Raw genomic sequence first — 26,742 nt, 5'->3', positions numbered from 1 at the left:
AATTTTCAAACACCAGGGCACCGTTGATTGCCGGCAAAACATTGAGATGCCTACTTTTTAAATTCTAGTCAATCCAAAACTCGTCTGAAATTCATGAAACTTGGCATGCTATCATGGCGCGGCATCAACATGCCGTGGTACAAATTTTGTCCCATTTGGGGCAGGTTTGGGTATATGCTTCTCACAAACCGGAGCTTCTCACAACAAGCATGATGGTTTTTGGTGGGGAACGTCCCACCTTTGGGGACGAAACGATATCCATTACCTCTTATTGCTTTCAATTTTCCTTCTCGTGTCAACATAGAACAACAAGAGTGTTGTGTGAACTTTTGTGATTTTTTGGGATTCGTTTGGACATTTTTATGCATTAACTAAGTTTTCAATGCATTTATGTGCATAATTCAAATTTGAACTACATGCACATGCTCCAGTGCATATAAATTGGTGGAAAAATCAAATATGTGTCCTTGGGTGCTTGCTTAGGTCGCATGCAAGAAATGGGAATGAATTTCAAACACCGGGGCACCGTTGATTGCCGGCAAAACATTGAGATGCCCGGTTGTTAAATTCTAGTAAATCCAAAACTCGTCTGAATTTCAGGAAACTTGGCATGCTATCATGGAGCGGCATCAACATGCCGTGGTACAAATTTTGTCCCATTTGGGGCAGGTTTGGGTATATGCTTCTCACAAACCGGAGCTTCTCACAACAAGCATGATAGTTTTCGGTAGGGAACATCTCACCTTTGGGGACGAAACGATATCCATTGCCTCTTATTGATTTCAATTTTTCTCTCGTGTCAAGATAGAACAACAGGAGTGTTGTGTGAATTTTTGTGATTTATCGGGGTTCCTTTGGACATTTTTATGCATTACCTGAGTTTTCAATGCATTTTATGTGCATAATTCAAATTTGAACTACATGCACATGCTCCAGTGCATATAAATTGGTTGAAAAATCAAATCTGTGTCCTTGTGTGCATGTTTAGGTCCCATGCAAGAAATGGGAATGAATTTGAAACACCAGGGCACCATTGATTGCCAGCAAACATTGAGATGCCTGGTTTTTAAATTCTAGTAAATCCAAAACTCGTCTGAAATTCATGAAACTTGGCATGCTATCATAGAGCGGCATCAACATGCCCTGGTACAAATTTCGTCCCATTTGGGGAAGGTTTGGGTATATGCTTCTCACAAACCGGAGCTTCTCACAACAAGCATGATGGTTTTCAGTAGGGAACGTCCCACCTTTGGGGACGAAATGATATCCATTTCCTCTTATTGCTTTCAATTTTTTTTCTCGTGTCAACGTAGAACAATAGGAGTCTTGTGTGAATTTTTGTGATTTTTCGAGGTTCCTTTGGATATTTTAATGCATTAATTGAGTTTTCAATGCATTTATGTGCATAATTCAAATTTGAACTACATGCACATGCTCGAGTGCATATAAACTGGTTGAAAAATCAAATCTCTGTCCTCGGGTGCATGCTTACGTCCCATGCAAGAAATGGGAATGAATTTCGAACACTAGGGCACCGTTGATTGCCGGCAAAACATAGAGATGCCTGGTTTTTAAATTCTAGTAAATCCAAAACTCGTCTGAAATTCATGAAACTTGGCATGCTATCATGGAGCGGCATCAACATGCCGTGGTACAAATTTTGTCCCATTTGGGGCAGGTTTGGGTATATGCTTCTCACAAACCGGAGCTTCTCACAACAAGCATGATGGTTTTTGGTAGGGAACGTCCCGCCTTTGGGGATGAAACGATATCCATTGCCTCTTATTGCTTTCAATTTTCTTTCTCGTGTCAACATAGAACAACATGAGTGTTGTGTGATTTTTTGTGATTTTTTGGGGTTCATTTGGACATTTTTATGCATTAACTAAGTTTTGAATGCATTTATGTGCATAATTCAAATTTGAACTACATGCACATGCTCCAGTGCATATAAATTGGTGGAAAAATCAAATATGTGTCCTTGGGTGCTTGCTTAAGCTACATGCAAGAAATGGGAATGAATTTCAAACACCGGGGCACCGTTGATTGCCGGCAAAACATTGAGATGCCTGGTTTTTAAATTCTAGTAAATCCAAAAGTCGTCTGAAATTCATGAAACTTGGCATGCTATCATGGAGCGGCATCAACATGCCGTGGTACAAATTTTGTCCCATTTGGGGCAGGTTCGGGTATATGCTTCTCACAAACCGGAGCTTCTCACAACAAGCATGATGGTTTTCGGTAGGGAACGTCCCACCTTTGGGGACGAAACAATATCCATTGCCTCTTATTGCTTTCAATTTTTTTTGTCAACATAGAACAACAGGAGTGTTGTGTGATTTTTTGTGATTTTTCGGGGTTCCTTTGGACATTTTTATGCATTAACTGAGTTTTCAATGCAGTTTATGTGCATAATTCAAATTTGAACTACATGCACATGCTCCAGTGCATATAAATTGGTTGAAAAATCAAATCTGTGTCCTTGGGTGCATGCTTAGGTCCCATGCAAGAAATGGGAATGAATTTCAAACACCGGGGCACCATTGATTGCCGGCAAAACATTGAGATACCTGGTTTTTAAATTCTATCCAAAACTCGTCTGAAATTCATGAAACTTGGCATGCTATCATGGAGCGGCATCAGCATGTCGTGGTACAAATTTTGTCCCATTTGGGGCAGGTTTTGGTATATGCTTCTCACGAACCGGAGCTTCTCACAACAAGTATGATGGTTTTCGGTAGGGAACATCTCACCTTTGGGGACGAAACGATATCCATTGCCTCTTATTGCTTTCAATTTTTTCCTCGTGTCAACATAGAACAACGGGAGTGTTGTGTGAATTTTTGTGATTTTTTGGGGTTTGTTTGGACATTTTTATGCATTAACTGAGTTTCATTGCATTTATGTGCATAATTCAAATTTGAACTACATGCACATGCTCCAGTGCATATAAATTGGTTGAGAAATCAAATCTGTGTCCTTGGGTGCATGCCTAGGTCCCATGCAAGAAATGGGCATGAGTTTCAAACACCAGGGCACCGTTGATTGCCGACAAAACATTGAGATGCCTGGTTGTTAAATTCTAGTAAATCCAAAATTCTATTAACCATTCATGTGACGCCATGTGTCTTGGTTTTAATGGCTGTAGGAGGTGCCGTGCGGACAGCTGCTTGACCTTGACTGAACAGGAGGCGTGCGAGCGCCGTCCGGTGCGCAGGCTGACCGAGAGGCGTGCAAGCTATCCTCGAGTGCGCAGGCTCACCGGGAAGCGTGCGAGCTGTATGTTGCACAGGCACACTGGGAAGCGGGTCCTTTGATTTCCATGGCCGCCCGCCTTGCTCGTGTCCTCTCCATTAATGGCGCCCAAGCCGCAGTTTAATTCGCTTTTTAAATATAAAACACTCATCGCAAACGTTTTAGTTAGAACACCCGTATGCAAACCGACAACTTGCCCAGGAAGCCAAGAGAAAATGTGCCGTGCAGGAATTCTGCAGCTCTTGATCGCAAACGATTTTGATAGAACACCCCTATGCAAAGTGAGAGTAGCGCAGGATTTGTGCATCCCTTCAACGCAAACGGTTGTTCTGGATGACCCGTGTGCAACCACGTACAAACAATTTGGTAAGATTTGCATCTGTCATATTGGGTATGTTGCCATTTGTCAAACTGGAAAGATTTACATTTGTTGATCTTGTAACGTTGCCATTTGTCAATCCTTGTAACACTGCGATTTGTCAAAATATGCAGCTAGAAATCATTAGCACTATGTAATTTTTGTAACTAAAATTCAGTAATTAAGCATAGATTTCATTCATAGATTAAGCAGTCATTCTTAATTTATACAAACAGTTCAACTCGACAGCTGAACCGACCAAACTGCTCCCAATTGTTGCCAACCACGTACTGAAATAGCTAGTTCAACTATATATACTAGTTAATTTTAAGTACGTTGTACAGTTCGACCACACATCTATAGTCAGATGAACTGAACAAAATAGCCCCTAAATACTACTACTACTACCACGGAGGGGCTTTGTGCTACTTCCGGCAGCCTCTCCTCTGCCGAGCGCGCTCAGTAAGAGGCAGAGGAGGAGGAGGAGCCTACCGACGAGCTGGACAAATGCAATACGGTGCCTGCCGCTGCTGCACGTTCAGTGACGCTCGCCAGCTCGAACGCCCACTGCCGCTCCAGACAATCCCTCTCGAAGCGGCCGGACTGCTCGTAGATCTCCTGATTCCTCACCTCTGCGTCGGCGTGTGCTGCGGCCACGGCTGCGGTAAGGCTCTTTGCGTGCTCGACGAGGCGCTCCTCCTCCTCCTGCAGGAACTCGATGTAGCGCGGAAGGTCGTTGACGCACGGAAGGGCCTCCACCTCCGCCCCCCTCCTTCGGGCGGCGGTGGCGGAGCGGGTGATGATCCCGGCGGTCGACGGTGGGCTGGCGACCACGGCGGCCGACGATGGGGTGGCGACCACGACCACCACCTCCCGCCTTCGGGCCGCGGTGGCGGAGCGGGTGATGGCCACGGTGGCCGGCAGTGGGGTGGCGGCCACGACGGCCACCTCTTGCCTTCGGGCCGCGGCGGCGGAGCGGGAGATGGCCCTGGCTTTCGACGGTGGTGTGGCGGCAACAGCGGCCGGCAACAGCTGCCGACGGGCAGCGGCGGTGGAGCGTGTGGTGGGTGTTCCGCGCACACCCAACAGGGACGCCACATGCACTACACTACCCTGGGGACTGCGCCGCCGCCCCGGTGTAGCCTCCCAGATGGAGCTGTCCTCTGATGGCGGCGGAGTGGCTGAGCGACAACGACGGACCGGTGCCATTAGCGATTGTGGGAGAAGCAGACGAGAGAAGCTACAGGGAGGGAAGGGAAAATGCGACGCAGGACTCGCCGGCCGTGAGGGTTTTTATAGCAGGCCGGTAAGCATTGGGATTTTGGGGGATTTCACCGAGTGGGGCGGGAAGCTTGCGCGGGAACCTGCGAGGTTGCGTGGGAACGGGCTCACCGATGATTCATTGGCGCCACCGTTTGGCCAAAAGAACGCCCCCGCGCGCTGCGCAAGCTTGCGCTGTAAGCCGTCTACGGCAGCGGGGTGACAAGACGTGTGAGAGGAGGACGAGAGGACACGTACACATACAATTAATAAAAAAACGTTTTCGATTTAATTACCTATTATACCCCCGTCCTGGTTTATAAGTAGGATTTAACTAATAAAATACGCATGCATGTCGCCATAGATTATATCGTTGGAGTCGTATTTGAACATAGTTTCCACGTATCGCACACGCAACTCTAATCTGCTTCGTGCTTGATGTCTCCGACATCGCTCGCACACTTCGTCTTATTTGCCACGTATCACTGTGCCGTCCTCTGCTCGCGTCCCTCGGCAAGCTCTGCTCGCCGTTAGGCGCCGCGGCGCGCTCTATCGCGTCTGTTGGCGCGCTCTTCTCGCGTCCGTCGGCGCGCTCGGCTTGTGGACAACTTTTCCTTGAGGGACCATGGAGCGCTCTGCTCGCGTCCCTCCGCGCGCGCTCTGCCAGCGGTTGGGCGTGCGCACGATCACGTCGGGGGCCCCATATGCATGCGGTTGCGCCGCACGCGTTGCCACGCGATGCAGTTACGTGCGGCACGATGGAGTTACGCGCCGCTAATTAGAACTGCCATCAGGGCCTGCCGATATTCCTGGCCGTCTGGCTTCCCCTTTAATTCCCGCGGCCATTGTAACCTTAGTCTCTTCAACCTTTCGATCGCGACCCACAACACAACAAGCACACCCACGACGACACATAGAGAGGGGATGTCCGGCGGCGCTCCAATGGAGTTCGGCGACATAGAGTGGAGACCCACACGAGGGAGACGGATCTGTCGGTGGTGTACACCATTGACCCGGCCGTGGTGGACGACTACATCAACAGGGTTGAGCAGTTGCTTGCTGGAGACAAGTACAAGGTGGTCGGCATCGACCTCCAGTACACCTCCGGTCGTCCCGGCATAGATCAGAAGGTTGCCATCGCCTAGTTGTGCGTGTGCCATCATGTCCTCATCTACCACTACTGCATGGCCATAGAGCCTTGCGACTGTTTCAACAGGTTTGTCAACAGCACCACTACAAGTTCGCCACGGTTGATACCAAAGACGATGTAAAAGCGCTCAGTGTTACAGGCTTGGCCTGCAAGAACCTTGTCGAAATCCGTGACCACTACAGGGTCTGGGGCAGCACGAAGCAGGACTCCCTGGTCGAACTCGCCTCGGCCATCATCGACCCCTACTACGAAAAGATGAAGCAGGATGCCCAGAGAACAAGTCCCGTATCCTGGCACAAGGCCTGGATGCGGCAACTGGATGAACCTCACCTCAGGTTCGCGGCCAAGAGCGTGTACACATGCTACGAGATGCACAGGCGGATCGTTGACATGAGGAGGTGCCTCGTTACCCAAATCGACGAGCCCAGATCGAGCCACAAGAAGAGCAAGCGTCACAAGAAGTAGATGATGATCAGATGATCGTTTATGCTAGTTAATCATGCATGTAATATATAGTTTACTTTATTGGTGTGTGTGGAAATGTCATGTGTGTAGTAGCCACCTATGTAATTATGCATGTAATAGTTTACTTTGGTGTGTGCAAATGCCATGGTTGTAGTAGCCACGTATGTAAGTGGATGTTTAATTTGGTTATGCAAGCATGTCCTTATAAGTGTGTGTGTATATATATATACGTTGTTGTTCTGTATTCAATCCCATCGCACAACACACACGTCTTATTAGCAGCAATCGTCTGTGTTCTTATCAGTCTTCACACACATTTCTGATTACAGACTTGTTTGCCGCGTATCATACACATCTTGTTAAGTTGAACCGTTTCTGTTCTCATGTCTCAACGCAAACAGTTCATCCGAGTGAACCGTATGCTGTGTATCACACACGCCTTCATCTGGCTGCCCGTTTCTTTTGTTCCTCCTCATCGCAAACAGTTCATTAAACTGAACCGTATGCCCTTCATCGCACACGCAACTAAAACCTGAACCGTGTTTGATGCATCTATCATCGCAAACGTTTTACACATTTCTGACGGTTTTCATACATCACCGTTTGTGATTATTGCATCGCACACAGTTTCTCGAAGGGTCTCTGATCGTAGTGTCGCGTTAGCAGCATCCTGCAGTAGTGAATTTTGAGTTGTAAGTAAATAGAAGTGTGATGATCATCATTATTCATTATTAGAGCATTGTCCTAGTGAGGAAACAAAAAAATAGGCCAAAAAGAGCCCAGAAAAAATAGTCCAAAAGAGCCCACCAAAGAAATAATGAGAGAAAAAGAGAGAAGGGGCAATGTTACTATCTTTATCCACACTTGTGCTTCAAAGTAGCACCATTTTTTTGATATAGAGAGTCTCCTATGTAGTCACTTTCATATACTAGTGGGATTTTTCATTATAGAACTTGGCTTGTATATTCTGATGATGGGCTTCCTCAAATGCCCGAGGTCTTCTAGAGCAAGCAAGTTGGATGCAGACCCACTTAGTTTTCATTTTGAGCTTTCATACACTTATAGCTCCTAGTGCATTCGTTGCATGGCAATCCCTACTCCTTGCATTGACATCAATTGATGGGCATCTCCATAGCTCATTGATTAGCCTCGTCGATGTGCATGATCTATACTTTGTGTTAAAAAGTATGAACCAATTGCTTGGCTGACACCGGGGTAGTGCATGATCTATACTTTGTGTTAAGAAGATGGAGCATGACAAGGCTATATGATTTTGTAGGGATAGTGTTCTTTAGCATTTATATTTTGAAAGGCATGATTGTTTGTTGGTATGCTTGAGTATTAATGTCTTTGTGTCAAATTATAAACTATTGCTTTGAATCATTCAGATATAAATATTCATACCATAAAAGAAAGATTGCATGATAGACATGTTAGGCAGCATTCCACATCAGAAATTCTATTTTTATCATTTACCTACTCAAGGACGAGCATGAATTAAGCTTGGGGATGGTCGATACGTCTCCAACGTATCTATAATTTTTGATTGCTCCATGCTATTATAGTATCAATATTGGATGTTTTATATGCAATTATATATCATTTTGTGGGACTAACCTAGTGCGACTTGCTATGTTTTGCTTGTTTTTGGCTTTTCAGAAAATCAATATCAAACAGAGTCCAAACGGTGAGAAAACTTTGGATTAATTTTTTCTGGACCAGAAGGGACCCTCAAAGGTTCGGGAGAAGACCAGACAAGCCACGAGGGAGCAACAAGATCACTAAGCATGCCCCAGGGTGGCGCCCCTAGGCTTGTGGGCCCCTCATGGCACGTCTTGACCTAATTCCACCTAATTCCCAAATATTGCCAATACATCAGAGAGCCACCCGTAATACTTTTTCCGCTGCCGTAAGTTTTCCCGCGGGATTCGATCACGGAGGGCTTCTACATCATCCTTGCTATCCTTACGATGATGCCTGAGTAGTTTACCACAAACCTACGGGTCCATAGGTAGTAGCTAGATGGTTTCTTCTCTCTCTTTGATCTTTAATACAATTTTCTCCTTTATGTTCTTGGAGTTCTATCTGATGTAATCTTCTTTTGCGGCGTGTTTGTTGGGATCCGATGAATTGTGGGTTTATGATCAAATTATTCATGAATATTAACTGAGTCTTCTCTGAATTCTTTTGTGCATGATTATTGTAGCATTGTATTTCTCTCCGATCTATCCGTTTAGTTTGGCCAAGTAGATTGATTTTTCTTGCAATGGGAGATGTGCTTTGTGATGGGTTCAATCTTGCTGTGCTCAATCCCAGTGACAGAAAGGGACATGTCACGTACTTGTATTGTTGCCATTAAGTATAAAAAGCTGGGGTTTATTCATATTGCTTGGGTTTACTTTGTCCACATCATGTCATCTTGCTTAAGGCGTTATGCTGTTTTCATTAACTTAATTCCATAGATGCATGCTGGATAGCGGTCGATGGGTGGAGTAATAGTAGTAGATGCAAGCAGGAGTCGGTCTACTTGTATCGGATGTGATGCCTATATACATGATCATTGCCTTGAATATCGTCATAATTATGCACTTTTCTATCAATTACCCAATAGTAATTTGTTCACCCACCATACTTTATGTGCTCGAGAGAGAAGCCTCTAGTGAAAACTATGGCCCCAGGGTATACTTTTATCATATATATAATCCAAAAATACCTTGTTGCACTTTTATTTATTTCTATTTTATTTTGAAATTTATTTATTTGCCTACCATTACGAGATTTGATCCTTGCAAATAACTGCCGAGGGGATTGACAACCCCCTTATTTGTGTTGGTTGCAAGTATTTTCTTTTGTGTGCACATGTGCCACTAATGAGGTTCTGTGTGGTTCTCCTACTGGATTGATAACCTTGGTTCTTAACTGAGGGAAATGCTCATCTCTATTGTACTGCTTCATCCTCTCCTCTTCGAGGAAATCCCAACGCAGCTCACAAGTAGCATGCATCACCACATAACTATTGCCAATCAGAGTCCATATACAACCATCACATATCCGCTGACAATCTGAGTCCACATACAACCATCGCATATCCGCCGCCAATCTTAGTCCATATACACCACCACATATTTTCCACCATACCACCAATTGGATTCCACCTCCAACACATATTCAGCACCATCACGCCAATCCAAGTCCACTTCCATCATAGACTTGCCACCAGTCCGTGTTCGACCGCCCCTACATATATCCGCCACGAGTCCGAGTTCCACCAGATTCATCTCCACCACTAATCCTAGTCTGAGTCCAGTATTTCCTTCTTTGTTGTTGATTTCCAGATCAGGTCATACTATGTGTCGTGATCAAGCCAGACTCCCCAATTTTTGTGTTGTCCGCAGCAGAGAAATAGGTCCAGTTAAAAAAGAGCTAAGTCTGGAAAATTCTCGCTAGGCAGTTTTTAGACCATTTGGAAACTTTTTCGAAAAACAATGTTGAGCAAAAAAAGAAAGGAAAAAAGGTAAAAAAATGAAAAAATAGAGATTCAGAGTGTGCTTCTCCCTTGTTTACGTGCCGCATCGTGATTTTGTTAGTGTTCTAGGCTCGCGTCTCTAGTACGGTCTAGCCTAGGACCAGCACAGTACCGTCGTTGAGCGTTTATTCAACTTTGCATCTTTTAATTGATCATTGCTAAGCCTTTTTGCTACCATATATTAATCCTTCCCAGCTCCACATATCATCTACATTGTGCATTTGACACCACCTAGTAAACGCTCTATCCAAGCTTTGAGACGTTTTGACAACAACAGTCGCTGATCACTGCATGCTGCTTGGTAAGAACCAGTAAGAATTTGACATTCGCTTGACGGATTTGTGACTCTCCACCACTCCACCACACCACCACACCACCACACCACCACTGCCTAGCAGTCCGTAGGATCATATTCTTGTGTCTTTCTATCGCTGCTAACTACTACAAGATCACAAGCCGACGAGATTGACTAGGAGAACATGACGAACAAGGCGTTGCATGATAATTTTTAGCAAATGATGAGTGGACAGGTGCAAGATGTGCTGAACAGATTTGAAGAGGCCATGGAGAAGATAGATGGCATTGAGAAGATGTTCGAAAAAAGCTAGATGACAAGTTTAATGAACTGCTCACGCGTCTTACATGATCACCACCGGCTGCATATATCGCACCGCTACAACAATAACAACACCGCCTTCCAAATCAAGTGGGACGAGCACAACGTGTGCTTCTCGAGCAAGGCCAACATTCTAGTGTCGTTGCTACTGCTGCTGCTTCTGCGTCTCCTGCTACTACTATTGAGGAGTACGACGACTATGAGGGTGCTTACGAGGATGAGGAAGAGGTTGCTGCAAATCAAAACTATGTGCAACCACCAGGACAACCACCAGGTCGTCCACATACATACAATCGCAACGGCAGGGCTGCACTACCCCCCGAGGTACGAGATCATGACCATAACCCTAAACTGAAGCTGAATATTTCACCATTTGAGGGTAGATACATTCCTGACACATATCTTACTTGGGAGTTAGAAACCCAACAACGTTTTACACCCTTACAATATCCCGAGGATAAACATGTTGCTGCTGCTATTTGTGCATTCTCTAGTTTTGCTCGTGTTTGGTGGTTTGAAAATTGTCGATTATATCATGATAATATCCCAACTACATGGACTACTTTGAAAAATGCTATGCATACTCGTTGAGTTCCACCATATTATCAACATGAATTACTTAAAAAATTGTAGCGTTTAAGACAAGGAAAAAATTATGTAGAGGAATATTACCAGGAACTACAAACTGGACTGATTAGATGTGGTATTGTTGAGGATAAAGAACCTAAGCTTGCATGTTTTATGGGTGGGTTAAATAGAGAGATTCAAACCATTTTAGAGTATAAGGATTATGACAATATCACTCGTTTATTCCATCTTGCTTGCAAAGCTGAACATAAAGTGCAGGATCGACAGGCATTGGCGCAAACTAATTTCTCTACAGGTCGATCATCATCATGGACACCACTTACATCATCTACTTCCACACATCCTGCTGTAGCACCGCCTACTTCAGTCGCCACCTCCAACCGTGATACAAGAAAGCAGGCACCACCACCACCATCCGCTAAGAGCACACCTTCCGGTCCCGCACAGAGCTCTTCTTCATCCATGGCATCAACAGGGCAAACACATGATATTATATGTCGTCGTTGCAAGGGTGGAGGTCACTATGCGAGAGAATGCCCATCCAAGCGTGTGATGATTGATACTGAGGATGGTGGGTACGAGTACGCTAGTGACTACGATTACGACTACGCAGTTGATAAAGCCAAGATTGAAGCTATTGAGAGTTGGCCCCAGCCCAAAACGGTCACACAAGTGAGGAGTTTTCTTGGCCTCGCTAGTTTCTATAGGCGTTTTGTGAGATATTTCAACACCATTGCCGCACCTCTCAATGCGCTTACAAAGAAGGATGTGCCTTTTGTTTGGGGTACCGCACAGGAAGAAGCCTTCACGGTATTGAAAGATAAGACTTTTGAGCTTGAATGTGATGCTAGTGGAATTGGATTAGGAGGTATGTTATTACAAGATTGTAAACATGTTGCACACTTTTCTAAAAAATTGAGTGGGCCTAGTCTGAACTATTCTACTTATGATGAAGAATTACATGTTGTTGTTGGACTTTAGAAACATTGCAACATTGTTTATGGCCCAAAGAATTTGTTATGCATTATGATCATGAATCTTTGAAACATATTAAAAGTCAAATAAAACTGAACAATAGACATGCTAAATGGGTTGAATTCATTGCGACTTTCCCTTATGTTATTAAACACAAGAAGGGTAAAGAAAATGTTGTTGCTGATGCATTGTCTTGTCGCTATACTATGCTTTCACAACTAGACTATAAAATATTTGGTTTGGAGACCTTCAAGATCAATATGTGCATGATGTTGGATTTAAAGATGTAACGCAACATTGTAAAGAAGGAAGAACATGGAACAAGTTCGTCATTAATGATGGATTTGTGTTCCATACTAACAAGCTATGCGTTCACGCTAGCTCCGTTCGTCTTTTGTTGTTGCAGGAGGCGCATGGAGGAGGATCAATGGGAAACTTTGGCGTGAAGAAGATGGAGGACATGCTTGGTACACATTTCTTTTGGCCAAAGATGAGATGGGATGTTGAGCATTTTGTTGCTCGCTGCACTACATGTCAAAAAGCTAAGTCATGACTCAATCCTCGTGGTTTATATATGCCTTTGCCTATACCTAGTGTTCCATGGGAGGACATATCTATGGACTTTGTTTTAGGTTTACCTCGAACAAAGAAGGGGAGTTGTTGTAGGGTGGAACCCTAGATGGAGATCTTTCACGAATTGGAGGGGAAATCCCTAAGAACACGAAGAATACAAGAAAGGGGGACTCCAATTTCGTGAGAAACCTGGATCTGATACCAAGATGTTGTAGGGTGGAACCCTAGATGGAGATCTTTCACGAATTGGAGGGGAAATCCCCAAGAACAAGAAGAACACAAAAGGGGAAAACAAGAGGAACACTCAAATTGACTTGATCCAATCACACACGTGCTAGATCCACTCACACAAAGAGAGATACAAGGGTCCAAATCCAACACAAGAAGATACAAGAGGTAACTAGATCACCCAATCCTATTAGGAGAGAGGTCTTGATGATCCTATGATGGGGATCCTTCCCTAGATGGGGCCTTGAAATCCACAAGAGGATCTTCTCCCTTAGGAGGTCATGATCTCCAATAGGAGGAAGATGAGCAAAGCTCTCTCAATATCTCACATATACTTTGCTATCCTCTAAATGAGCTAGGGGGGAGTACTTATAGCCTAGGGACGAAATAAGAGGAAAATGGGGGTACAAGGGTCATTTTATCCCAAAATGCACGCAGGCATATCGGCGGAGTCCGGCCACCCGGGGTAAAGTGGTCCGGGCACCCGGGGGTCGCTGGGATGAGGTGGCTGGGCACCCGGGGGTGAAGTCCGGGCACCCGGGGTAGCGCCAGGTGAGGGTGCGGGCACCCGATGGTGAAAGCCCGGGCACCCGGGGTGGTCAGGGGCCGCACCCTTTGGGGGCCAGGGGTCCGGACACCCGGGGCATAGGAGGCCGGGCACCCGGGGTGATCCGAGGCCTCCGGTGCTTCACGTCTTGGTGTCCCTCCTTCCATCCCTTCCTTCTCCATGGTCGCTTGTATCTCCGTCCTAGCATCTTCGTGATCAACTCCTTGGTACCTAACAAGCCACAACATTTCTATTTGAGGTAGGACCCGACTCTCATGTGAAACCGAATGAAGTTCGAAGAGGAAAGAGTTAACCTCGGTTTTGATGGTACGTGCGCGAGCTCTCGTGATCGGTCCTCTTAGTGCTTGCGGTGGTGATGGAGCTCCCATGGGGATGCTCGAAGGATGCTCCGCATCAGGAGGGATAGCATATTTGTTATCGTGGATAGATTTCCCAAAATGGCACACTTTATACCATGTCATAAAAGCGATGCTGTTGTTAATGCTGCCGGCTATTGGTACATGGGACGGGATCCTACTCGCATGGGACGCTTCAATCGTGGCGGTATCCAACCCCCACTACACCAACAACATGCTGACGGCGCTAGTATGACCTTGTGAAGGACAAGAATGGGGGCTCACCGGTGTCTACGGTCCACAGCTGGACCATGAGAAGATTGAATTCATGCAGGAGCTCATCGACATACGAGAGCTTCATGTGGGGCCCTGGGTGGTCGTGGGCGATTTCAACTTGCTAGTAAACCCCGAGGACAAGAACAACGAGTTAATCAACAGGCGGATGATGGCCCGTTTCCGTAGGTGGCTTAACTTGCTTGAGCTCAAGGAGCTTTATCTCAACGGAAGACGGTATACATGGTCGAATGAGCGGGCACGGGCAACCATGGAGAAGATCGACCACGTCTTTTGCACCAACTATTGGGAGGATTTGTACCCAAACAACCTCCTTACAACGTTGAGTGCTGCGGTGTCCGATCACTGCCCCATCTTGCTGAATCTCGACGCGGAATTGATCATGGGGCGGAGGTTCAAATTTGAGTCATTTTGGATGAAGGCGGAGGGGTTCTTTGACACAATCAGGGATGCTTGGGCGTCGGTCCCGCATGGTGGAAATCCATATGTCGTGCTTGACCAAAAACTTAGGGCCACAACCAAGGCATTGAAGAAGTGGAGCGACCGGTGGGTCGGCAATGTCAAGATGCAAATCGCAATAGCATTGGAAGTCATTCTCCGTCTCGATACAGCCATGGACACAAGGGAGCTTTCTTCACAGGAGTGGGAACTGCACAAGATTTTTAAGAGGAAGCTTCTTGGGCTGTCCTCCCTTGAGCGTACGATTGCAAGGTTGCGTTCCCGCCTCCTCTTTCTTCGCGAGGGGGATGTGAACACCAAGTTCTTCCATAGCCACGCTCGTCACTGTCAGCGACGTAACATGATCACCATACTTAGGCAGCGAGAGGCAGTTGCCACAGGCCAGGACGAGCTTTCACGCATGGTGGACGGGTTCTATGATCGCTTGTTGGGGGAGGCCCCGCTGCGGGCGCAAGCCCTCAATCTGGAAGTCTTGAACCTGCCACATAGAGACCTAGCGCACCTTGAGGTGCCTTCAACGGAGGAGGAGATCGAGCAGGTAATCAAGTCTATACCCATGGACAAGGCGTCGGGGCCGGACGGCTTCACCGGTAGATTCTATGTTTCCTGTTGGCCCACAATCAAAGATGACATCATGCATGCCATGGACCTTTTCCACCAAGGTGACATGCGTGGGCTACCAGTGATCAACAAAGCCATTGTTACACTCCTTCCTAAGATCGATGGAGCAGTGGATCTAAAGGACTTCTGACCAGTCAGCCTCATGCATGGGGCAATAAAGATTTTTGAGAAGGCAATGGCCGTCAGGTTGGCTACCGAGCTGCCCACGCTTGTGGGCATTCACCAGAGCGCTTTCATCAAAGGACGGTCGATCCACGATAATTTCATGTTGGTCCAATGCATGGCACGTTGATATGTCTCCAATGTATCAACTTTTCCAAACACTTTTGCCCTTGTTTTGGACTCTAACTTGCATGATTTGGATGAAACTAACCCGGACTGACGCTGTTTTCAGCAGAATTGCCATGGTGTTATTTTTGTGCAGAAATAAAGGTTCTCGGAATGACCTAAAACTTCATGGAGAATATTTTTGGAATATATAAAAAATACTGGCAAAAGAATCAACTCTAGAGGCCCCACACCTTTTCCACGAGGGTGGGGGCGCGCCCCTACCTCGTGGGCCCCCTGAGGCTCCACCGACCTCAACTTCAACTCTATATATTCACGTTCGGGGAGAAAAAAATCAGAGAGAAGGATTCATCGCGTTTTACGATACGAAGCCGCCGCCAAGCCCTAATCTCTCTCGGGAAGGCTGATCTGGAGTCCGTTCGGGGCTCCGGAGAGGGGAATCCGTCGTCGTCGTCATCATCAACCATCCTCCATCGCCAATTTCATGATGCTCACCGCCGTGCGTGAGAAATTCCATCGTAGGCTTGCTGGACGGTGATGGGTTGGATGAGATTTACCATGTAATCGAGTTAGTTTTGTTAGGGTTTGATCCCTAGTATCCATTATGTTCTAAGATTGATGTTGCTATGACTTTGCTATGCTTAGTGCTTGTCACTAAGGCCCGAGTGCCATGAATTCAGATGTGAACCTATTATGTTTTCATGAATATATGTGAGTTCTTGATCCTATCTTGCAAGTCAATAGTCACCTACTATGTGTTATGATCCGGTAACCCCGAAGAGACAATAATCGGGACCACTCCCGGTGATGACCGTAGTTGATAGAGGCGAGGGTGTCCCGATCTTTCGATGAGATGATAACTATCGATTTGGTGGAGTCGACTTTGACGATCCGACTACAAACGTGCACGACGTTGCGCCTTAGCAATCGCTAAACCAATCTCCTGAGGTTACTGACGATGCCGGAAGCACGATCAGTCTGACCACGAACACTACTGCAAACAGAGAATTTGCCATCAGTCATTTCTTTGCCGTCTGCCAGCGGATGGCAAAGAACGTCTTTGCCATCTGCTTACAAAAAATAGACGGCAAAGAACTGACAGATGGCAAAGAACCTGGTTGCCATCAGCCAGTTCTTTGCCATCTGCCAGCAGATGGCAAAGAATCTTTTCCGTCTGCTGGCAGATGGCAAAGAAGTGGGTGGGGCCCAGTGGATGACGGAGCTGTAACGGCCCACTAGCCCCACCTCTTTGCCATCTGCCAGCCGACGGCAAAGGTTCTTTGCCATCAGCTGGCTGATGGCAAAGAGGTGGGGCTTTGCCATCTGTTGCCTGATGGCAAAGATGTGGGCCTTTGCCATCCGTTGGCTGATGGCAAAGAAGTGGGACTATCTCCTCCCCTCTTTTTTTCACAAAAAAATCTCCTCCCCTCTCTCCCAGCCCGGCCCCACCCCTCTCTCTCTCTCTCCCAGCCCGGCCCCACCCCTCTCTCTCTCCCCACCTCTCCCAGCCACCACCGCACCGCGCCCCAGCCCCGCGTTCCCGACGCCGCCCAGCACCGCCACCGGCCCGCCCCTCCCCGCCACCGCAGCCCGCCCCTCCACCGTTCCAGGCCGCGGCGCCGCCCCCTCCCCCAACCCTCGAGGCTCTTTCCCCTTCCCCCAACCCTAGCCGCCGCACGCAGCAGGCATGGCGGACTGCACCTTCAGCGCCGGCAGCCGCCGCTCGTCCATGCTGTGAAGCCATCCCCGCCCTGCTCGCCTTCGTCCGCTGCCGTCGCGGACCGTCTCCTCCGTCCCCGACCACACATCCCCGCCCTCGTCTGCCGCCATCACCGACCGGCTCCTCCGTCCCCGACAAGTCATCCCTGTCCTGCTCGCCGTCTTCCGCCGAAGAACCCGGCGGCTGTGTCGATTCTCTGCCTCCCCGACCACCTGTTCCGATTTTGCGAAGGTGATGCCCTCTTTGCTGCCCAACCACCTCTCCCTGTACATGTTCAATAGCATTACTGGACAAATATATAGTGAACCCTCAGAAAACAGTGAAGTGGCACATACAAGTGTAACGAATTATAGTCTTGTGCCAACAAGCACTTCACATGCAGGTGCTTTAACAGGTAGATGAAATTAGTTTGTTCTCATGTACAATATCTGAGAAGAGGATGAAGTTTCACAATACAGAACTGCTCAAAAATCTAGTATAGCAAACTAGAACAAGCTTGTCCAGTTACAATTTTTTTCTGTGCATGGATACAAAGAGATATCCCTGTTATTCCTCTCAAATTGAAAGCAAGCATATCCCAGATGAGCATGAACTAGTTGTCCTGTCCAAATTTTGAGGCAAACATTATGTTTTCTGTTATGGCTAATCAACACCACATAAAGTGTCAGTACATACTAAACTAAGTTTTTGCACTATAGTTCACATTTATCACATGTGCTTTTTTCGTTGGAATAAGCATATATACTGGTAATATATCTATTCAGTTAGATTGATGGATGTTCTGTCCTTTAGTAATTTCTTTTAGCTCTCTGTATGTATGTATAACATACTGTGTTGCTAGTGGGTTAGCTACTGTACTGCTCGCCTTTGCCCAAAAAATCATTGTAAGCATCCAAGGTACTGTTACTCATGATTAAAATATATCATCTACATGCCATTCATATCATTTCCAAAGATCCAATTTTTTTGAATCTTATCCTAGAGGATACAACATATGCTCAAAGCATTTTAAAGCAAGAGTACTTTCAGATATATATGCCAAAAATATTATGTACTCTTAAATAAACTTGATATGCTACAGAATTGTGCTTCCAGTTTGTAGTAAGAGTTGAAAAAATGATTTTCTAAATAATATTATGTACTGGAAGTACTCTTTACGCCGAAGAAGTTTGAAAGTACTAATATTATGTATGTCGTAGATGACATGTACAAGCACAACATATGGTACTTTCAGACTTTCACACTGTCCAAGCACTAGTCTGAAATTTGGCACTTTCAGACTCTCCAAGCACAAGTCTGGAAGTCTGAATTTTGGTACAAGCACAAGTAATTTCAGACTGTCGTCTTTGTTAATATTACCTTTCAGACTGTCAGTCTGAAAGTATGAAATTTGGTACAAGCTCAAGTACTTCCAGACTGTCCAAGCACAAGTCTAAAAGTCTGAAATTTTACTCAATAGAGTACTTTCAGACTGTCGAAGCACAAGTCTGAAATTTGGTACATAATATTTGCAGAATGTTTGGTACTTTCAGTCTGAACTTCAAGCACAAGTCTCTTTACAATGTAGAGGACATTTACTACAGAATCAACTATGAAAATTGGTATCAACCTTTGACAAGCATACCTGAAGACCGGATATTTCTTCTTTTTTTTGCGGGATGGATATTTCTTCTGAGGCATTCCCAGATGGCAGAGCTAGATGCGGGGGTGCAGGCGACGTGTGATAATGGGCTGGTTGGGGTAGGACAAAGAATGGAGCGAGGATTTCCTCTAGATGTCGGAGCAGAGTAGCTTAGAGAACTTGTCCGCACAAGGTCGCAGCTTAGAACAGGAGAGGTCCATCAGGGCAGCCAGAACGCCGGCGGCAAGACGGTCGACGATGGATCTGGACCTCCACCGGGCGCAATCTCCCAGCTAGGCACCGGGTCTGACCCGCCGCCACCGTCGGCAAGCTGGAGGGTTGGTGTTGGAGCCAGCTGCTACGCGTTGGGGATTTGGGTTCGTGCTGCTGCGTTCTCAGGAAGAAGAAGGCGATTTTGATAGCAAAACGAGTAGAAGCAAGGGAGTTTTCTGCAAAGAACCTAGTACCTGTGCGCTCATATCTATCCACTAGAATCTGGACCATTCATCCAGGATCGGAAGGCCTAGATACGTTTTTTCTATTTTTGCACCCATGGCCCTTCTTTTATTATAGTCGCTCCCTATTTTTCCAAGCCAAAATCTGGGATGAGGATATAAATCCTTTTTGTTTTGTTTTGATGAAGACACAAAAATCTTGCTAGTTCTATTCTCTCCGGTTTGTACTTTGGAGCACATCAGGAAGCGGCCACACTGGTACAATATGAAAGATCTTGCATTTTGGTATCCTAATTCACAACATTCATTGATGGATACAGTTTTGTTTCAAAGTATAGGTTGCAACATAAAAATATATGGAGATTAGTCTCTGTAGGATAAGACTCCATTTCCATTTTCATAATAAAAATGAGGCCGCGTCCTTTGATAAAAAAAATCGTGCCTATATTATCAACACTTACGGTTATAGTAGTATATATTTTGCTATACTCAGTGTCAACTCCTATATATTCTGCCAGGCTTAGTTGCATTTTAGAGTTGTCCTTGATGTTCGCCCCCCCTTATGTTTATTTCCTGACTCCGTCGTTGCCTACTTCACATACAGATTGGATATTTAGTTGTATATTTAGCACCAACAAAACCATAAAGCTTACTACAGTCTCCATATATATATTTTATAGAAGATTAGATCATGTTTCTTTATACACACACAAAGAAGAATACCTTTCTATTATGATGATTTATTCATCATTATTTTAGGCATATTAGTATGGAAGCTAGGCTAGTATTGTGGTAGTGATTCCAGTTTGATTCGTTGAAATCTGCAGCTCTTTGTTTCAACTCCGAGGTTGGCGCTGATGTCATTGGTGAGAAAATTAGATAAAAAAAACATCAAAAGCCCCTCAAAGAACATCCCACGATAATACCCAGTCTTATCTGCCGCCCTTTGATTATTTTCCAGCTTGTTGCACTATCCCATGTGAAGAAGCAATCTATCTGAGAAAGAAATTTTAAGAGGCTGGCCTATTAATTTTAAGAGGATTTTTAACCCAGCTTTTTCTGTTTAGTGCTGGTTTGGCTTGCCTTAGCTTTTATATTTGAACAATCAGGTTCACAAATAGATACCAACCTAGACACGAGCTGGATAAACCCTATCTGATTTTGTTTTCTCCACTTGAGATTTGCAGGGGAGGTTGCATTGCCCGGAGGAAAGGCAGAGGAGGGTGATGCTGATGATGCAGCAACATCATTAAGGGAGGCAAAGGAGGAGATTGGGCTTGATCCAGCCTTGGTCACTGTCGTTTCCTCGCTTGAGCACTTCTTGCCCAAGGTAAGATGTCTATGAGTTCTCGCTTATACCCCTACTGGAAAAAATCACATTGTACAGCCAAAAGGCATGTTAGTTTTTTCTTCTTCTTAGACTTCCAAAAAACACATGCATGCAGCCAAGATTTAGGATATGCTTATAGATGTTTTGAGGATTATGTAGCAGGATTTTCTTTACAGTCCACTTTTGCCGGATAGTATTTATCTTTGTCCCTTTGAGACCACGACACCCAGACACGACACCCCCGACCCCCGACATCTCTTCGGCTTCCTGTTGACTGAAAAGGTGCTTTTCAGCCTTCCAGAGGCCGACGGGGTCATATATTTATGAATTATGAGTTAGGTCATATATTTTTCGATTTTGTTATGAAAAACATCATATATATTTGTGTTGATCTGGTGGATTTAAATGTGCAGTCGTTTCGTCGCTGCGAGGGTCTGGTGTTCGACGACCTCCCCGTGCGTTCAACGAGCTCCGCCCCGGCGTTCGTGGGTGAGCACAAATGACATCTCCTCCTCCCCCAATCATTTGTTATGTTCCGGTCTTCATGCCGATGAAACATGCTAGCTATAGGTAGATTGAATCATCGGTATGCGTGACCACTATGCATCTCCCGTTCGAAAGGGTTACATCTATAAATATGCATGCATTTGCATATTTATAACCATGATTCTTTCGAATTGCCCAACGTTATCCATGGACAGCCCGAGTATGTGTAGATTGGGTTCGTTTTCCCATATGCTTTGCTCTGGATCCGATGCAGAATTTCGTCAGCGCCTCCCTGTTGTTCTCTGGGTACACATCCTCTTTGCTTATTGCGGAGACGTGTATCAGGAGAATAGTGGGGAGGTGCTGCCGAAATTTTGCGTCGGATCCGGAGTAGAGCATGGGAAAACGAACCCAATCTACACATACTTGGGTGGGATTAGGACCTATCTTTACCTAGTAGCGTCTAGGTTGCATGGACGTAATAAAACTGACAAACTCTATTAACTAATGTATATGGTTTGCTGAATTATGTATATATTTCTTGTGTGTCCAGTAGCTAGGAATGACCTGGGAGCACTACTTGGCAGCCCCGGCCCCGCCGGGTGAGAGGATCGGCGGTGTCGAGTGCCACACGATGGCCGACGTTGTGATCCAGACGTTTTGGGTAATTTTTCCTCTCTCGTCTACGTTGTGTTTTCTTGTTCGATTGGCAACCCTAGTGATTGTACTAATCCGTGTTTTCTTGTTTGATTGCAGACCTTTTACAGGTGTGCTGAGGGACAGGAGGAGGCCGCGGCTTGGGTTATCGAAGCCGAGTGTAGGCAGCTACTTCAAAACTGGCGGAACGGGGCTCGGACGCAGGCTACTCGAGACTACTTCGCCTCGATTGGTATTAGGATGTCCAAGTCGAAGTGCCGCACAAAGTATCTGAGTAAGGAGAAGTACATGAAGGTAATTACCTATTCTTAAGGCCTTGTATTTAGTTTTCTTGATTTGATTCGTAGGCGTAGCGCTCAAATTTCTCTTACTTAACTTAGGTGCCCCCGAGATGGTGTGCGGATAGGCTGGATTGTTGGGAGGCGTTGGTGGATGAGTGGTGCTCTCCCCAATGGCTATCCACCCAAAACAATGCAAAGGATCGGCATGGCAAAATGAGTAGTGTGCCACACCATCAAGGCAGCGTCAACCTATATCAGTACGGGGATAACTGGGTATGTGGTTTGCTTCATGATTCATGCAAATTCAGTCTTCATGCTAGCTTGAGCCCTTAACTAATACTTTGTTCCTCTCCTTTAGGCGCGGCACAACAAGGCGGATGTTCCAGAGTTGTTCGACCTCTATGCCATGGCCCATAGTGCCCCGTATAAGAAGGCCAAGGCATTCTCTGAGTTTGATCTCGATGATCCAAAGAACTTCACCAACCGCGCCTCCCACAACAAGCTCGTGAGGTACAGAGACGAGGGGAAGGCGAGGAAAGGGCCGGACTTTAACCCAAGCTAGCCTATTGATCCAGAGCTGGTGATGATATCTGGTGGCGGGAGGAACCATGGCTTGTTAGCCATTGGGGATGGACTGATACGTTGTACTAGCACTCTCCCGCAGATCAAGAGGCGCCAGACGAGCTCCGATCCTAAGATAAGGCCTCGTCCACGGCCAATGGATCTCTAAATCAAGGTTAGTTATACAGAATCAGATACCTTTCCTCCATTACATTATGTGTGCGGCCGTCGATGATTACAATGCTAAAGAGGAGTGGTGTTGTAGGCTGCTATTGAGGAAGAGAGAGCAAAGACCCAGGAGCTTCTGGCGGAGGTAAGGAGGCAGGCGGCGGAGAGGAAGATTGAGGAGAGGACGGCTAGGCTTTTGGAGGAGGAGAGGAACCAGAACGACTTGGCTAACCGGGCCATATACGAGCTCTTCGCGGTAAGTTTCTTCTGCATATTAGCTAAATCATGCACGCAATGTTCCTTTCATTAGTAACTAATATGACTGACTCGTCAAAACCAAATGTGCAGTCAATGTGCGAGAAGAACGGTCAGACCCCTCCGCCGATGCCAGTCATTGCTCCGGCGGACACGGTGAGTTTCATTTGAATGGACATTACTTATTAGTCTTCACATTTGAGTTGCATCATGCTAACGAGACATTGCAAATGATCTTTAATTTGGTGCAGCATAACTCCCGACAAGCATCGACGTCTGCCATTGGCGCGAGCAAGAACCCCGATCCTCCTCCGTCTGCCACTACCGCGAGCAAGAACCACAATCCTTCACCTACGGGCTGATGGTAAGTTTTGCCTAGTGCTTTGCTTAATTAGCTCCAAAATGACCTATTTAACCTAGGATAGCTCTAAAATGACCTATACTTAGCATTTTTTTCCTCCAAAATGACTTAATATGCTTAGCTAGCTCAAAATTGACCTATTTAACCTAGGATAGCTCTAAAATGACCTATACTTAGCATTTTTTCCTCCAAATGACTTAATATGCTTAGCTAGCTCTAGAATGACATAATATGCTTACGAAATGACATATTTTAGTTCCGAAATGACTTCATATGCTTAGCTAGCTCCAAAATGACATAATAAACTTATTAGTTCCAAAATGACCTTACTTAGCATTTTTTACACCAAAATGACTTAGTATGCTTAGCTAGCTCAAAAATGACATAATAACCATACTTAGCTCCAAAATGACCTATTTTACAGATATAAGTTGCATCATAATAATCTTCACATTTTAGTTGCATCATAATAATCTTCTTCTTCTAGTCTTCTTCTTCTAACTTTCTTCTTTCCCATTTTGTAGATTTGCTTCAGATCACAGAAGCTTGGGTTGATGGAGTGCTTGTCTTTAGTTTTTGTTTTGACTTTGTGAAACTTACTACCTATGATGAAACTGTGTAATATTGATGAAACTATATATATGTATGGATGAAACTTGCTACTATTGGTAACATGTGTTGGATATATTTGCGTTCATGACTATTGGTAATATGTGTTGAATATGCTATATTGTTCATATATATATATCTATGTTTGATTTTCTGTGAAAATGAATTGATATAAGAAAAAACAAAATTAAATGAGGCAATATAGGCACTTTGCCATCCGCTGGCAGATGGCAAAGAGGCCACGTGGCAGCAACCTGTGTAGCGCTCATCTGGCCTATTTGTTCTCTTTGCCATCCGCCGGCAGATGGCAAAGAGCCTGCATCCTTTGCCATCAGCTGGCGGATGGCAAAGAGCCTGCAGCCTTTGCCATCAGCTGGCCGATGGCAAAGAGCCTGCACCCATTGCCATCAGCTGGCGGATGGCAAAGAGCCTGCAGCCTTTGCCATCTGCTGGCCGATGGCAAAGAGCCTGCAACCTTTGCCATCAGCTGGCCGATGGCAAAGAGCTTGCACCCATTGCCATCAGCTGGCGGATGGCAAAGAGCCTGCAGCCTTTGCCATCTGCTGGCTGATGGCAAAGCACGCCGTTAGCCTCCTAACGTGGCTAACCCCGTTCCTCAGGCTTTGCCATCGGCCAGCTGATGGCAAAGGCTACAGGCTCTTTGCCATCTGCCAGCAGATGGCAAAGAAGCCTTTACCATAGTTTATTCAGCCAGAACTTTGCCTTCTGCTGGCAGATGGCAAAGCCCTTTGCCATCCGCCGTCCGTGCCTTTGCCATCTGCCATGGCAGATGACAAAGTGCCTGATTCCAGTAGTGGAAGGTCTATTCCTGCAAGCAATCAAAGAACGAGCAAGAATATGATAAAGCAATCTGAATATTGCGAATATATATGAAGTATTGATAATGGTGGGGATCCGTAAGCGGTCTTGGTCTGGTCGTTGGACACAAACGAAGTACACGAAGTTGCAATGGCTAACTTTTAACTAAGCAAATCCCAAGGAAAAAGCTACTAGATGGATCTACTTATATAGGAGCAAGGGGTGGCGGCCAAGGAGGTGGGAGGATGTCCCAAGGCAGCCTAAAACCAACCCTAGGTCGTACAAGGCTCATGAGCCCAAGTGGAGGTGATCCAACACCTTTGGACTTGTTGTTTGACTCGGATTCTGCTGCTGCGTCAGATTGTTTCGTCCATATCTCAACGCCCCGGACGAATTTAAAGGTGAATCCAATTGGGTTGTAAAGAGGACGAAATCTACTTTCCAACAAAAAAAGAATCACCCAATTTGGAGTCCGTATGAAAAAGTTGTTGGCGTTTTGAGTCAGGTATGTCTGTGCAGTCCGAATCTGAATCCAGAACGTGAGAGACTTGGACTCTATCTTCTCTTGGCCCAAAAGTGATGTGAGAGGACTTTTTGAACAGAACCTAAACTTCTCCTTTTGCCTTATCTTCATATGTGGATTGTACAAATGTCCCATACACCTGCAATTAGACAAAACACAAAAGTGTGTGAAGTATTTTTGTTCTGGATAACATAAGTAGATTATTGAATAGTTTGCACTAGAAATCACCTGACAAATATGCATGTATGCAATATTTTTGGTCGTATCCAAGGTAGTCATGTCCTCATCATCCTCCCTTCTTGAAAATAAAGCCGTCCTCGGCATTGCTTAATCTGAAATGTGGCTAACAAAAGAGACAAGGTGTACATGTTGTATATGTATATGTCATCCATTTTTACTTCCCGTGGATTTTGCACATATGACACATGTATACATGAGTAACTTTCATAGTTAATAAAATATAAAGCCAAAATATTATCACAAGAAGTAGAAGGCATGAAAGTATCGCAACTCAGTTTGCACATATAAGTGAAGCTCTTATTGATATGAAAAGATTGACAATATTCATCATTAAACCATCCCGACATTGGTGAGTAAACCTTACTTGCATCAAATTTACATGCTACAACATGCTTAAATAAGCAAACATGCAATAAGTCATTTGACACAGAATCATCACCAAGATTAGAGGTCATATCAAAATGATTAAACATTGGTTCTTTTGCATCAACAGTTAATTCATTGGGTGCACTCAAAATTATTGGTATTTCAGTTGTTTGATCACATGACGCATTCATGACAGTAACATGATTCTCTAAAATAGGTGATGCGCTCAAATCAACAGGTAACTCAACACATGATGTATTCAAGTTAACTAGGCATGCATCATTCTCATGTGAAGTTATATCATCAATACCTTTACAATCACCTTGTCGCAAAGATGTAGCTGATGTAGGTACGGATGATGGCAATGTACCATACTCTTGAGATGATGTCGCGCTCACAATCTGAGGTGTGGCTGCTCTAGTAGGTGCAACGGTGGAGGAACCAAGCGGTGGTGGTGAGCATGAACTAGAATAGTAGTTGTTGTAGTCACCCAATGCATCCTCCTGTAACTGTCTCTCAAAGGTACAAGCACGAATATACTGAAATCGTGCCTGAATATCATGGTTCAAACCACCAAAAAAACTATTCATTGTATCATCCTCAGATTCTTCTATGTCATAATGATGCATATAAGATTTGAACTCTTGGTAGTAAGCATGAACAATGTTGTTGCCTTGTTTAAATTGTTCAAATTTGTGAAGCAATTCACGGCGATAGTAAGGAGGGAAAAA

At 45.4% G+C, this 26,742-nt stretch overlaps 1 protein-coding gene and 1 long non-coding RNA gene across 2 annotated transcripts; both read left to right on the top strand.

Moving 5' to 3' along the window:
- Nucleotides 1–17,078: 17,078 nt before the first annotated feature.
- LOC141025616 (uncharacterized) lies at nt 17,079–21,187 on the top strand. Its single transcript, XR_012187684.1, has 3 exons — nt 17,079–17,510; nt 20,543–20,685; nt 21,099–21,187. It is a non-coding gene; the product is annotated as an uncharacterized lncRNA (long non-coding RNA).
- Nucleotides 21,188–21,911: 724 nt separating this feature from the next.
- On the top strand, nt 21,912–23,180 carry LOC120965826 (uncharacterized). The gene is made up of 4 exons (XM_073500655.1): nt 21,912–22,122; nt 22,209–22,382; nt 22,468–22,845; nt 22,936–23,180. Exons 1-3 carry the CDS (start codon nt 22,069–22,071, stop codon nt 22,669–22,671), a joined length of 432 nt encoding a protein of 143 aa, XP_073356756.1. The 5' UTR covers nt 21,912–22,068; the 3' UTR covers nt 22,672–22,845; nt 22,936–23,180.
- Nucleotides 23,181–26,742: the final 3,562 nt, after the last annotated feature.

The sequence above is a fragment of the Aegilops tauschii genome, chromosome 6 (assembly GCF_002575655.3).
Source record: "Aegilops tauschii subsp. strangulata cultivar AL8/78 chromosome 6, Aet v6.0, whole genome shotgun sequence".
NCBI lineage: Eukaryota > Viridiplantae > Streptophyta > Magnoliopsida > Poales > Poaceae > Aegilops > Aegilops tauschii.
This window is presented reverse-complemented; position numbering and strand designations above follow the sequence as displayed.

What these genes read in the sequence shown, in the direction of transcription:
- LOC120965826 (XM_073500655.1), top strand. Translation starts at nt 22,069, where the DNA reads ATGTCCAAGTCGAAGTGCCGCACAAAGTATCTGAGTAAGGAGAAGTAC. An exon ending in GTAAGGAGAAGTACATGAAG is followed by an intron (nt 22,123 to 22,208) that starts GTAATTACCTAT and finishes TACTTAACTTAG; the next exon opens with GTGCCCCCGAGATGGTGTGC. An exon ending in ATCAGTACGGGGATAACTGG is followed by an intron (nt 22,383 to 22,467) that starts GTATGTGGTTTG and finishes CCTCTCCTTTAG; the next exon opens with GCGCGGCACAACAAGGCGGA.